This window comes from Bufo gargarizans, chromosome 4 (assembly GCF_014858855.1).
Source record: "Bufo gargarizans isolate SCDJY-AF-19 chromosome 4, ASM1485885v1, whole genome shotgun sequence".
In the NCBI taxonomy this organism is placed as follows: Eukaryota; Metazoa; Chordata; class Amphibia; order Anura; family Bufonidae; genus Bufo; species Bufo gargarizans.
Genome location: NC_058083.1, coordinates 380013328 through 380026893, shown reverse-complemented (window position 1 = coordinate 380026893; position 13566 = coordinate 380013328). Strand labels below are relative to the sequence as shown.

The window sequence follows — 13566 nt, the reverse complement described above, 5'->3', positions numbered from 1 at the left end:
GGGGGGTCTGTGTATGGCACCGCTATGGGGAGGGGGGGATCGGTCTATGGCACTGCTATGGGGAGGGGGGATATGTGCACTGTTATGGGGAAAGGAATCTGTGCACTGTTATGCCCATAACAGTGCACAGATCCCCCTCTCCATAGCAGCGCCACCCACAGATCCCCTCTCCATAGCAGCGCCACCCACAGATCCCCCTCTCCATAGCAGCGCCACCCTCAGATCCCCCTCTCCATAGCAGCGCCACCCACAGATCCCCCTCTCCATAGCAGCGCCACCCACAGATCCCCCTCTCCATAGCAGCGCCACCCACAGATCCCCCTCTCCATAGCAGCGCCACCCACAGATCCCCCTCTCCATAACAGCGCCACCCACAGATCCCCCTCTCCATAACAGCGCCACCCACAGATCCCCCTCTCCATAACAGCGCCACCCACAGATCCCCCTCTCCATAACAGCGCCACCCACAGATCTCCCTCTCCATAACAGCGCCACCCACAGATCCCCCTCTCCATAACAGCGCCAGCCATAGATACCCTCTCCATAACAGCGCCATCCACAGATCCTCCTCTCCATAACAGCGCCATCCACAGATCCTCCTCTCCATAACAGCGCCACCCACAGATCCCCCTCTCCATAACAGCGCCACCCACAGATCCCCCTCTCCATAACAGCGCCATCCACAATTTGTTTTAATATGGTCTTTGAACATAAATTTTTCAGGTAAAATCATATAAACCGGTTTGTTTTGTAATTTTGTCGTTTTTCCCGATTAATCGTAGAAATTAATCGGCAACTAATCGATTATTCAAATAATAGTTAGCTGCAGCCCTACTACTGACACTGGATTCCTAGATAAAGGCAACTCACATTATCGTTGGGGTACAAAACCCGGGATATATTTTCAGCCAGATTTCTATCCAAAACAGCTTGTATGTAGTCACCGACATTAACTGTAGGAGAAAGGGTTAAATGTTATTAGCTAATCGGGTTTTTAATTTGTTAAAAAGAAACTCCAGCAATAATATACACATTGATAGTAGCTGGTCTTACAGCTAAGACTAAGGAGTCACCGCCACCCCTTCCATGTCGCTCTATTTTTTTTTCCAATAAATTTGAAGTTACTTTTAATCCAGTTTTACAGCTGAGAAACACTGACCTTTCTCCACCAAACTGATGCTTTGATGCAATAAACCGTAAAGCAATGAGATGTTACCAAACTTTTACTGAACTATTAGATGCCATCCAGAAGTTTAACATTGGCACATATACTGTATCTACGCAGCATTTAACCTGTAGCACCAGCGTGCCAGCTGGAATCCTGCCACATAGAGGAGCGCAGAGGTCACAGCTCCTATCACCTAGTAAACATTACCTTGTTCTGGATACATGAAATCTCACTGCTAGAAGTGTAAAAAAAAAAAAGGAAGGAAAACTTTGCATATGTGCCTACGAAAAGAAGCAAATGAGAGAGCCCTGGAACTTGTATGCTCAGAAGGACAAAGCACCTTAAAGGGTTATTCCCATCTTCGCTATTCACGGCTGAGGCGGAGGTCAGAATACCCATCCTACGTGACGGAAGCTGTGCTACACTGTTTTCCGTAGATCCCATTCCCTTCTATGGGAGTTACAGAAACAGTGTAGCAGAGCCTGCTTAAACATTTTTGGGATTCCTGACCACCTCTGTTCGTCGCATAGGATGGGTTAATGAATGGTTAAAGGTGGAGATAACCTACGAGTGGGCGATTTTGCCCAAAAAATAAAATATCAACTTTTTTCAACCCTATGGACGATTTTTGACTTGAATCTCGATTTTCTTATTTTTGATAATTAAACTGAAAAAAAATTAAAAAAAATACCAAGACTATATAGATTGGCAGTGCAGGGGTTACTTATATATAGACCAGCGGAGAGAGTCATCACACCATTCACTTCAATATGAAAGCAGTGGGAACTTGCGAAAGGGGAACTTTTACATTCGTATCCTCTGCATATGTCATAAATGATAAAGACTATAGCCCACATTTACAGTACTAATAGGGTCAAAAAGAAAGGCAGTGTAAACCTAGGCAGACAAATCGTGGCGCCACAAAATGCGCATGTGGTCAATGTGCATATAGCACTTTTCGTGGCCCCTATTACAAAACGCCTATCCTTGTTCGCAAAATGGACAATGGGTCATGTTCTATCAGTTATGGCTAGGGCCACGATGACATCCGTGTGTTGCCCCGCATTTTTGGCAGCCCTATGGAAATGAATTGGTCCATAAAATACAATTGTGTGAATGAAAATTTGGTGCATTTTTTTTAGTGCACTGCACCACCATGAATCTAAGAACCTTGCAAAAAGTTGCAATAGTGCCAAAAGTTGCTGAAAGTGTCCAAAATACACTGCTGCAAAGAATGCACCCAAGCTGTTTTTGGCACCGTTTTGATTAGCAAATCTCTCCATATATCGCTTTAAATATAAAAAAGGTGACCGACCCTATACCAGGACTGAAATTAATCACACAAAAACTAGGTTTTACATTTGTTTCCTTTTGTAATGGTATTACTTTAGTGGAAAAGTTGATCAGTTAGCAATTACTACCATACTAGCAAGAAAGAAAATGATAGAACGCGATGACCTTGCCAGAGGTCACCCTACATGACGCATTTGCCTTTTATAACCATGCTGAGCTGCTGCGAGACCTGCAGTGATAATCACAAGAGCCTGAGCTGTCCCAGCCCTTGTAATGTTGTCTCATAGGGAAACCTGTTGATGGAGGCCTCTATCTACACTGCTGCTGTAAATGGGCCACATCAGGAATAAGCAAGACCAAAATAGAAGAGCGCTGATAGAAGTGATCACTCGAGAGTTTGGAATGCAGAGCAGGAACATTAGAAACATGATTCATTGTTTAATGTGACCGGTGGGCATTAGTAGCTTAAAAAGCTGAAAACTGGGAAATATGTGGTGCTTCTATATCAATCGTGCCATTTATATCTGCGTTTACCTTCCTCAGGATCTCAGGAAAACTGATAATTTACAATACTGCATGCAACACTTTATAGATATGGCACCCCTTCAGTATAACGGTAGGAATAATTTCTTCTGACAAGGTTCAAGGGGCTTGTCCATCTCAGACATTGATGGTGTATGGCTAGAACGGGGCCCCTAAAGTGAAGTAGAGCACACTGCGCATGCGCGGCATGCTCTACATTTACTGCTATGCGAATTCTATTCACCTCTATGGGACTTCCGAAAATACCCACTAGCTCTGCTATTTTTGAAAGTCTCATAGCAGTGAATAGAGCAGGGGTCGGCAACCCCCGGCACACATGCCAGAGACGCAGGCCAACCAGAGACGCACCACAACTTAAATTCAGACGTGCGTCTACTAGGCCTGCCCCACATGCTTCCCAGAGTACCCAGTGCCAACCAGCTACCAGACTCCACTGGGTACTCCTGGCCGCGGAACTAGAGAAACCGTATGTTGTTTGCAGGGGGCCGTTCTGACTGGGACATTGGTTCCCATGCAGAAGGATGTGTGTTTGTTTCCCCTTGGAACTTCCTGTTAGTGACTTGAGCCCACATGTGCGGACTGTCATCCACTAGGTACCATTATTATAGTGTGTGTGACTGGATGTAGCGCCCGGCTGGCAGAGGGCACTGCTGTCTGGGGAAACTACAACTCCTAGAATTCCATGGCAGCCGCATATGTTTTGCTTGTTGCAGGAGTAGTAGTGGCATAGGTGACAGCAGAGGGTTAGGAGTAGTAGTGGCAGAGGTGACAGCAGAGGGTTAGGAGTAGTAGTGGCAGAGGTGACAGCAGAGGGTTAGGAGTAGTAGTGGCAGAGGTGACAGCAGAGGGTTAGGAGTAGTAGTGGCAGAGGTGACAGCAGGGGATGGTGTGATGGGGCAGTCAGATGGAAGGTTGATAGGGAGCTTGGGGAATGGGAGAAGCTTTGTGACTAAATTGGGGGTGGGTTTAGGATGGTGAGTCTCCATGAGCCTGCATGTGATTTCTGGGATGGATGGGGAACAAGCTTCTGACAACTTTGGGGGGGGGGGGGGGGGAGAATGGTGAGCCTGCATGTAACTGCTGGGGAAAATGGGGGGACAAGCTTCTGACAACTTTAGGGTGTGTGGAGGATAGTGAGCCTACATGTTATTGCTGAGAAGGGGGGGGGGGGGGGGCAGCAAGCCTCTGACAACTTTAGGGGGTGTGGAGCCTATATGTGACTGCCAAAGGGACCTAAAAGTCTTCTCATATAAACTAAAGCTGGATCGTCTTTGCAAAGAAATTTAGGAACAAGGGTCACATTGAGTGGTAAGTTAAACTGATTATTTGTGTTTTGTCAAATACAGTTTGTGTTATATGACTTTTCTGTATTGCCCGGCCCGCTGAGCACTTCAACTTTGATTTTTTTTTTAATTTAAATCGGCACTCCATCCGAAAAAGTTTGCCAACCCCTGGAATAGAGTGTGCACAGGGCACACACTGTCACATCTCCATTTATCACTATGGGACTGCCGGAAATACCTGAGCCAGCGCTGGAGAAGTGGCCGCGCTTGCACTGTGTGATCTCCTTTACTCAGTGGGGTCCCATCTGGAAATAGTAATAGTAGCAGGTCCCAGAGGTGGGAACCACACCATGTGACATAGTCTGTCACATTGTCAGAGATGGAAATACCGCTTTAAGGCCCAACTTTACTCATACCCTAAAAATTCAGGAACAATTCAGCTTAACAATAAAAACCGACTACTAGAACATCACAGTGACATAAATCTAGGAACCTGAGATATGGGGGTTGTTTGGAGAACTTCTTACACTGAATAGCTGCTTTAGCTTCTCTGTCTGTGACATGACGGGAAAACTGCAAGTACCAGTCATATTCCAACCTCTGGGTAACAAAACAGCAACACTGCTAATAGATGGAAAAAAAAAATTGCGTATGACTTTACTCCTTATATCTAAGGTTCCTGTACCCTCCAGAGTGGGACCAAGTGGGAAGTTAGACTTGTAGCTCAAAGTGGAATTCCTATCTCAGACACTTCACAAGGGGACTCGTTCTAGAGACAAGTGCGGCTCCCAGAACTTGGATAGGCCATAAATATAACACCCCTTTACATTCCATTCCACATAAGTAAAGATTAAAGTTTTTTTCCCCGAGATATTTTAATCTGATGGATAGGTCATCAGTATCTGATCGGTGGGGGGTCTGACACATGGGACCCCTACTCATCATCTGTTTGAGAAGGCACTGGCACTCGCAGTAGCGCCGCAGCCTTCTGTGGGGCTAAGCTGTGCCTAGCTCTGAGAAGTGAATGGGGCTGGGCTGCGATACCAAGCACAGCCACTATACAATGTAAGGCGCTGTGCTTGGTGGGAACAGAGAAGGCAGCGGTGCTCCCAAGAGCTCTGCTGCCTTCTCAAACAGCTGATCAGCGGGCGTCCTGGGTGTCGGACCCCCACCGATCGGTTACTGATAACTTATCCAGGGCATATAGGTCATCAGTAAAAATATCTCAGCAAACCCTTTTAAGGCTTGAATCCAGATGAGTGGTTTGACTGATATGGTATAAACCGGATCAGATAACCAACCCCCTACCAAACACTGTACAAATAATATTTTTCAGCATCGTTTTTATACGGCATTTTCCAATCATCAATACACTGATAAATAGACCTGGTTGTGTGATGTCCCCAGGAACACTTTACATGTTTTTAGTGGGTATAATTGTGATTTGAGGTCCATCTACTGTATTATTACTAGGCTGTAATTCACTTTTAGAAAATTTGCTTCCCTAGGGGCCACTTGAAAATTTCATTAAAACTCAAGAAAATGAAGAGTGACATCACTTTCCAGGAGCAGCTCCAGTAAAAATGTCATTTGCAAGCTGAACAATGCGATTGTGTCACTGGAGAGCCTCAGTGGTAGCAACAAACCGTGATATTATTTCTGGATATCCTGGGACTTCCCAGTTATATGCATTACAGATCCTCTCTCCACTCGATATAATAGATAATCAGTTTTAAAAGAACTTCGCCTACAATTTGAGCTTAAAGTGTTATTCCCGTTTAAGTTTATTTTTAATATTGTGTTGGGACAGGGGTTTTAAACATTTTTGTAATATACTTTATTAGGGAAAGATGTTTGCACTAGAAAACAATGTAAAGTCTTCTCAGCAAAGCTCTAACTGAGTGTTAGGCCTCATGCACACGACAGTATTTTTTCACGGTCCGCAAAACGGGGTTCCGTTGTTCCGTGATCCGTGTCAGTTTTTTCATCCGTGTGTCTTCCTTGATTTCTGGAGGATCACCAGACCAGAAAAGTAAAAAAAAAAAGTCAAGTTTGCCTTGAAAATGATGGGAAAAAAAACAGACACGGATCACAATCTTGTGTGCCTCCGTGTTTTTTCACGGACCCATTGACTTGAATAGGTCCACGAACAGTTGTCCATCAAAAAAATAGGACAGGTCCTATTTTTTTGACGGACAGGAAACACGGATCACGGATGCGGATGACAAACGGTGCATTTTCCGATTTTTCAACTGACCCATTGAAAGTCAATAGGTCCGCATAAAATCACGGAAAACGGAACAACGGACACGGATGCACACAACGGTCGTGGGCATGCGGCCTTACTAAGGAGAGTCAGTGTTCAGTCTTCAGTTCTACTGAGCGCTGAAGACCTCTGTGTGTAACAAGTCTGATGGTTAGGGCACATGTTCATAGTCCGAGACTAAAGTGGCAACAAGCCTCTGTATATTACACACAGACATATCAAATGTTTTTTTATGAAACTAACTTAAATATTACGCAACATTTGATAAATTCTGTACAAATAAGGCCTCGTTCACATCAGCGTTCAGCCTTTCCCGTTCTCCTGCTCCGTTATAGGAGCAGGAGAATGGAAAGGACAGATTGGGTACATAACTGAGGCGAGTGGAGCCTACGGACCCCATAGACTATAATGGGGTCCGTTAGGTTTACGCTCAGAAAATGATTTTGGAGCGGAGACAAAAGTCCTGCACGGAAAGGCTGAACGCTGATGTGAACGAGGCCTTACGGCAATAAAGACTCCTGCAAAACTGACTGTAAAATTTCCCTTCATTTTAAAGAACCAGTCATCAATCCAAAAAAATTGATTTTGGCCTCAGCGGGTCGGCAATCCACGGCCGCTGGCCGTGTGCACCCCGCATCATGGATATGGACCCATTCACTTGAATGGGTCTGCAATTCCGGAGATGCGCAACGGAGTCACGGAAAGGAACACCGGAAGCACTACGGAGTGCTTCCGTGGTGTTTCTTTCCGTGGTTCCGCACTGCAAAAAAAAAATGACGTCATTTTTTTTGAGGTGCGGACATACCACGGACCCATTCAAGTTGAATGGGTCAGGCCTGCTGCACGGATGTTTGTATCGGATGATTGGGGACCGCAATTGCGGTCCCCAATGCACGGAACGGCTGCACAACGGCCGTGTGCATGAGGCCTTATAGAGATATTCCTGTTGGCCATGGTTCCCTGAGCATGACATACCTGCTCTTATGAATATTGGCCCCCTGATCTAGAGTTATGTCCCCCGATGTGACATATGTTAATGCAGAGTGACTAGCCACAGACCTAGTCACATCTCTTCTTTGCACACTGCAGTGTGATGCTGTGTGACAGAGACCATCACAGCGGGGAGAAACCTCCCCTAAACAATAAGAGAAGTGACTAGCCACAACTCCATTTATACCTGTGACCTAATGACATGTTATCCATAATTATGTCACCAACACTTGGCTGCAGCATGCAATTGCTGATTGAACAGCTATCCCCCCTCCACCACAATAAACACAATGGGCCTGATTTATTGCCAGTTTTCTGGCATAAAAAAAAGTCGCAAACAATGTCTGAAATTTTTTTAAACAACACTTGCACATTTTTTTTTGTCTCTGACGCCTTCCACACATTTATCATGTAAGGGTGGGTAGGGGACGGGGCCAAGAAACACCATAAATTGTCATGGTCATAAATTAGGTGTAGCAACAGAACTAAATCCATAAAAATATCTTACACTCCTGAAGGTCAAACTCGTTTGGTGCCTTTGCTGACCAAAGCCTCATGGTGTTCACAGTGTTGTTCTTATAGCCAGGAACAGGAGTGTCATAAGGCATTGCAAGGACTATCTGCCGAGAGAATAAAGTGTCATTTTGTTACACAGAAAAGGTTTTGTGATAGATTACATGTCATAGCTATGGACAACAAATGACATGAGTAATATTTTTTTTAATGATCTGGTCATAATTGATCATTACATGATACTAATCCGATTGGTAACGACCACTGAAAAGACTTTAGTTTTCAAATTTTGATTGCTGGTGATCCTATCACTTCTGCTGAATGTCCCATGTGATACAGTGTCATCCATAGTGGTAATACTTCATCTGACCATAGGTGCCAATCAAACCCCTTTGCAGTGATATCACTGTGACTAAACGCCACTGCAGTGGCAGGTGAGTGTCTGCAATGGTCAGGTGACGTGTTGTCACTCCACAGCTGACACCACACACCTTAGACGGCTGCCTGTAGAAAGGTGTACCTGATGCACTCAGTTCCGTGACGGTCATAATAAATTCATTATTGGCAAGCATGTTCACATGAGGGCTGTCTCCGATTCTGGGCACTAAAACACACAGGTTGGGCTGGAGTCCAACCCCTTAAGTAATGTCTCTAACCGATGGCTCTCCATCTGCTATGTTGGGGTATGCTGAGAGTTGTAAGTTCACAAGACCTGGAGAGGCACAGGTTGGAGACCACTGTTGTAGACCGAGAGTGCACAACCTGCAAACTACTAAGCCATCAGCAGAATGGGGGTCTCCTGACACATGTACAGCACTCCAGAAAGGAATGGATTAGTCAAAGAGGTGGCCATTAATTGAGTGCGGCTTCATTGTAATTTACATTTCACAAAATCTACAATGGAAAGAGCATCATGCATGGTTGTTCCCCTTTCTGGAGTGTGAACAGGGAAAAGGGGACCCCCATTTTCCTGAAAGAACAGAATGACCGTTGGGATCGGTTCACCTACATAAACGTGGCCCTCAGACTGGAAATGGTTGTACATCCCTTCTGTAGACCACAGCAATGGTAGAACATCACTACAACAAGAACTTTACCCAATGATTACAAGTAAGGCCTCGTTCACACTTGCGTTGTTGTTTTCTGGGATTGAGATCCGGTAGAGGATCTCAAAACCGGAAAAAAAAAAACTGTTTTGTTTAATCCTAATGCATTCTGAATGGAAAGAGATCGGTTCAGGATGCATCAGGATGTCTTCCGTTCCATCAGCATTCCGTTTTGTGACCGGACACAAAACTGCTGCAAGCTGCAGTTTTGTGTCCGGTCATAAAAATGGGGGGGAATAAAGGATCAGTCACTGAAAACTATGTAAGTCAGTAGTGACGGATCTGTTTTCTTAGGAGCCTAAATAAACTGATCAGTCACCCATTGACTTTCAATGTATTTAGTGACTGATCCGGTTTGTTTTGTTGTCACACAACCGCATTCTACGGGAACGGATGCATTCTGATAAGCAAAATCAAACGGATCTGTTTAATTCCGGTTTTGAGATCCTCTGCTGGATCTCAATACCGGAATTAACAATATAAGTGTGAAACAGGCCTAACTAGAGGAAATGGCAGTACAATGACTGCCTATTGTTGTATTGAAAAGACCAATCACCCATAAACATGCAAATTACCAATATAATTATTTTTTGGGTATCTAAAAAGTAATTTTGAACAGCAACTTTAAGCACATATTGCACTTGTATGAATTGTATAGGATGACTAAAGTGTCAGATACAAACCTGAGTGTCAACCCACTTAGTCCCTTCAGATGTGTGCTCTACTTTTCCATAGAAATGGACTGGAAGCATGTACTCAGGACGGGCCTTCTCCCAAGGATTACCATACCGCAGCCAGTCATCAGCTTCCTCAACCTGTTAGAACACAAAGCAATCTTTAACAAGTGCGGGCTTTTTTTTATTTTTTATTACAGGAACCACTTACTTTCATGACCATGGTGAATTTTGGTTCCCTACTCTGGGTTATCTTAAAACTACCCACCCCACAGACTGCCTGAATGGGGCCTCTGGGTTTAAACTAGTGATAGTGATATGGTTCGGCTTGCATGCTAGTCATGTTCCAAGGACTGTTTTTGAAAGAGCGCTAATTTGCATACTTTTTTCCCCAGAGGAATACTGCACGGCCTATAAGGGTCTTTATGACAAGTGCTCTCCCTAATGAGAAATAGTAACTCCTGATAAAAGTGAATATGGAAATTCAAATTCCCTGAAATCTACTCCCCCCCTCATGTATTCTTTACATTTTTAATGTCTATTATCGCTAAAATATGTAATCACTTTATGATTGGTGGGGATCTGACCTCTGAGATCTTGAGAATAATGGGCCCAAAACGGTCATTTAGCGCAGCATGCTGTTTACCATTTTTCTATGGCCATCTGCTGTGCAGAGAACTGAAGCAGGGCCCAATTCAAAAGGCACTAAATCAGCATTGTGGCCCCTTCATGGAGTCCTGACATCCTTGCTGATGCTAATGTAAATCACAACTGCAGGAGCGTTATCTATAAGGCCCATTCACACATCCGTATCTGTTTTGCAGCAATCCACAAATTCGGTCATGTGAATATGGCCTAACAGAGTTTAATACCAGGAAGATGACATGGTCCACAAGGCCAGGGTGAAGGTCTGAATGTTCTGCTCATAAAATGTAGTATTAATAAACTTGTGTCTAGATTTACCTGCCAGCCATTTATAAGCCTTTGGTTAAATATCCCAAATTCATATCGGATTCCATAGCCATAAGCGGCTAGTCCCAAAGTAGCCATAGAGTCAAGAAAACAAGCTAGATTAGAAAAACAGAAGGGAAAAGCAGAGAAGGCCGTTAATTAAAAAAAAGGCAATGTTTTCTGAAGTTGCATTACAGCAGACATTTTTCTACAAAGAATGGATTCACTAAGAAGGAACGCATTGTGTGTTTCTAAGTGCTGACAAGTGTCTCTATGGTACTTAAGCTGGAAGCCTAGAAATGCTCCAGGGACAATCTCTCTTCATCTCTCCAAAAAGGAACCAGACATTAGTGCACCACGTGAACCCATGCCAAGCTGGCAGACGAACCCAAACAAGTTGAGCATTAGCAAAATCTGATTCCCAAACTAAAACTGGGCGGAATGACCTATGGTCTTTTAAATTTATCTTTGCTTAAAAATCAAAACATAGCTCTGCCCTAAACCCTTCTTTCTCCATCGCCCGTGCTTCTCAGCCCTTGTAGATACACCCAGAAAGCAGCTAAGTTATACAATGCATTTGGAAAGTCTTCAGGCCCTTTCACTTTTTTATTATGTTGCAGCCTTGTAATAAAATTAAAAACAAAATTCAAGTTTTTCATTCTGCACTCAATACCCTATAATAAGTAATTCAGACCCCTATATTAGTTATAGCACTTTAGGCAGCCTCCAGCCTTCTTGGGTATGATACCACAAGGTTTGTACACCTAGATTTGGGGATTTTCTGCCATTCTTCTCTGCAGATCCTCTCAAGGCCTGTCATCTTGGATGGGGGTCATTGGCGGAAAGCCTTTTTTAGGTCTCTCTAGAAATGTTTGATTTGGTTCAAGTCAGGGCTCTGGTTGGGTCACTCAAGGACATTCACATAGTTGTCCATAATCCACTCCTGTGTTGTTTTGGCTGTGTGCTTAGGGGGAAATTGTCTTGGGCCAGGTCTAAGACCTCTGTACTTTGCTCCATTCTCTCAGCCATGACCAGTTTCCCTTTTCCAGCTGCTGAAAAACAGCATGATCCTGCCACCACCATGCTTAACTGTAGGGATGGCATTGCTTGGAATTATTGTGACCAAAAAGTTCAATCTTTGTTTCATCAGACCAGAGAGACTTGTTTCACACAGTTTGAGAGCTCTTTTGCAAGTTCCAGGTGGGATTTTGTGTGCATTTTAAGTGTTTCTGAACACTTCACCATAAAGCTTATGGAAGTTTCTCCCATCTGCACACAGGATTTTCGGAGCTCAGACAAAGTGACCATTGTGTTCTTGGTCACCTCTTCCCAAGGTCCAATCTCTCTTCACCAATTACTTATTTTGGTGGGTGTGGCCAGCTCTAGGACAAGCCCTGATTGTTCAAAACTTCTTCCATTTAAGAATTATGGAGGCCACTGTGCTCTTGGGAACTTTCAGTGCAGCATATATTTTTGTACCCTTCTCCAGATGTGTGCCTCTGCACAATCCTGTATCTGAGCTCCATAGGCAGTTATTTCCTCCTCATGGCCTGGTTTTTGGGACATTTTATAGACAAGTCTTTCCAAATTTGGTCCAATGAACGGAATTTCAAGTTTCATTGAAAGGGTCTGAATACTTACATACATGCAAAATTTTAGTTTTACTTTTTAATAAATTTGCAAAAACTTTCTAAAATTCTGTTTTCATTATCAGATGGGGACATAACTGAACTGAACAAAACAGAATGCTCCAAAATGCATTCCGTTCCGTTTAGTTGCGTTCCCATACCAGAGCATACAGCAACAGGTTGTAGTTTGCTTTTAATCCTGGGATGCAGAGCAAGACTGATCTGGCATGACCCCCTATGCAAGTCAATGGGGAAGGATCAGTTTTCTCTGCCACAATAGAAAACTGATCCGTCCCCCATTGACTTTCAATGGAGTTCATGATGGATCCGTCTTAGCAATGTTAAAGATAATACAACCTTATCCGTTCATAACTGATGCAGATGGTTGTATTATCAGAAACGGAAGCGTTTTTGCTGAACCCTGCCGAATCAAGTAAAAACGCTAGTGTGAAAGTAGCCTTAGATTGCTGGATGTATGTACCGGCCAGTCGCAGTGTAGCCACAGCCCTATAGTGCACATGTCGGCACCTAATACCCGCTCAGAGTGCCAGCTGCATAATATGGACAATACACAAAGTGGTCATTTTGTTAAATAACGCACAGTGGGGGATATTTACTAAGCTAAATTCTGGCTTCATTAAAAAAAACTAAATAAAATTGGCATATATGCTTTGTGCCACATTTATTACTTGTTTTAGACACATTTTGGGTCCCACTCAAAAGGGAGGTGGTTTATCAAGAAAGGGCCGTGTATGTAAAGTTGTCTGCAGTCTTGAACGCTAAACAGGAGACACAAGTAAGCTTATAGAAGTCTTCACATGCCATATATTTATGTGCAAATATATGCATGTGGTGTTCAATACATTCACAGGATCAAGTGAAGGACATCAGAATAAATGCATCACATTACAGCAGAATGTACAGTCGTGGCCAAAAGTTTTGAGAATTAGATAAATATTGGAAATTGGAAAATTTGCTGCTTAAGTTTTTATAATAGCAATTTGCATATACTCCAGAATGTTATGAAGAGTGATCAGATGAATTACATAGTCCTTCTTTGCCATGAAAATTAACTTAATCCCAAAAAAACCTTTCTACTACATTTAATTGCTGTCATTAAAGGACCTGCTGGGATCATTTCAGTAATCGTC

General features: G+C 43.6%; 1 protein-coding gene across 2 annotated transcripts in view; it reads right to left on the bottom strand.

Moving 5' to 3' along the window:
• Positions 1-13566, bottom strand: part of PYGB (glycogen phosphorylase B) — a 93902-nt gene that overhangs the window by 34046 nt on the left and 46290 nt on the right. For both annotated transcript variants that reach the window (XM_044289680.1, XM_044289681.1), the window contains exons 4-7: positions 10800-10903; positions 9846-9977; positions 8052-8163; positions 871-953 (exon numbers count right to left, since the gene is read on the bottom strand). In XM_044289680.1, coding sequence (XP_044145615.1) covers positions 871-953; positions 8052-8163; positions 9846-9977; positions 10800-10903 — 431 coding nt within the window. The remainder of the gene's footprint in view (positions 1-870; positions 954-8051; positions 8164-9845; positions 9978-10799; positions 10904-13566) is intronic.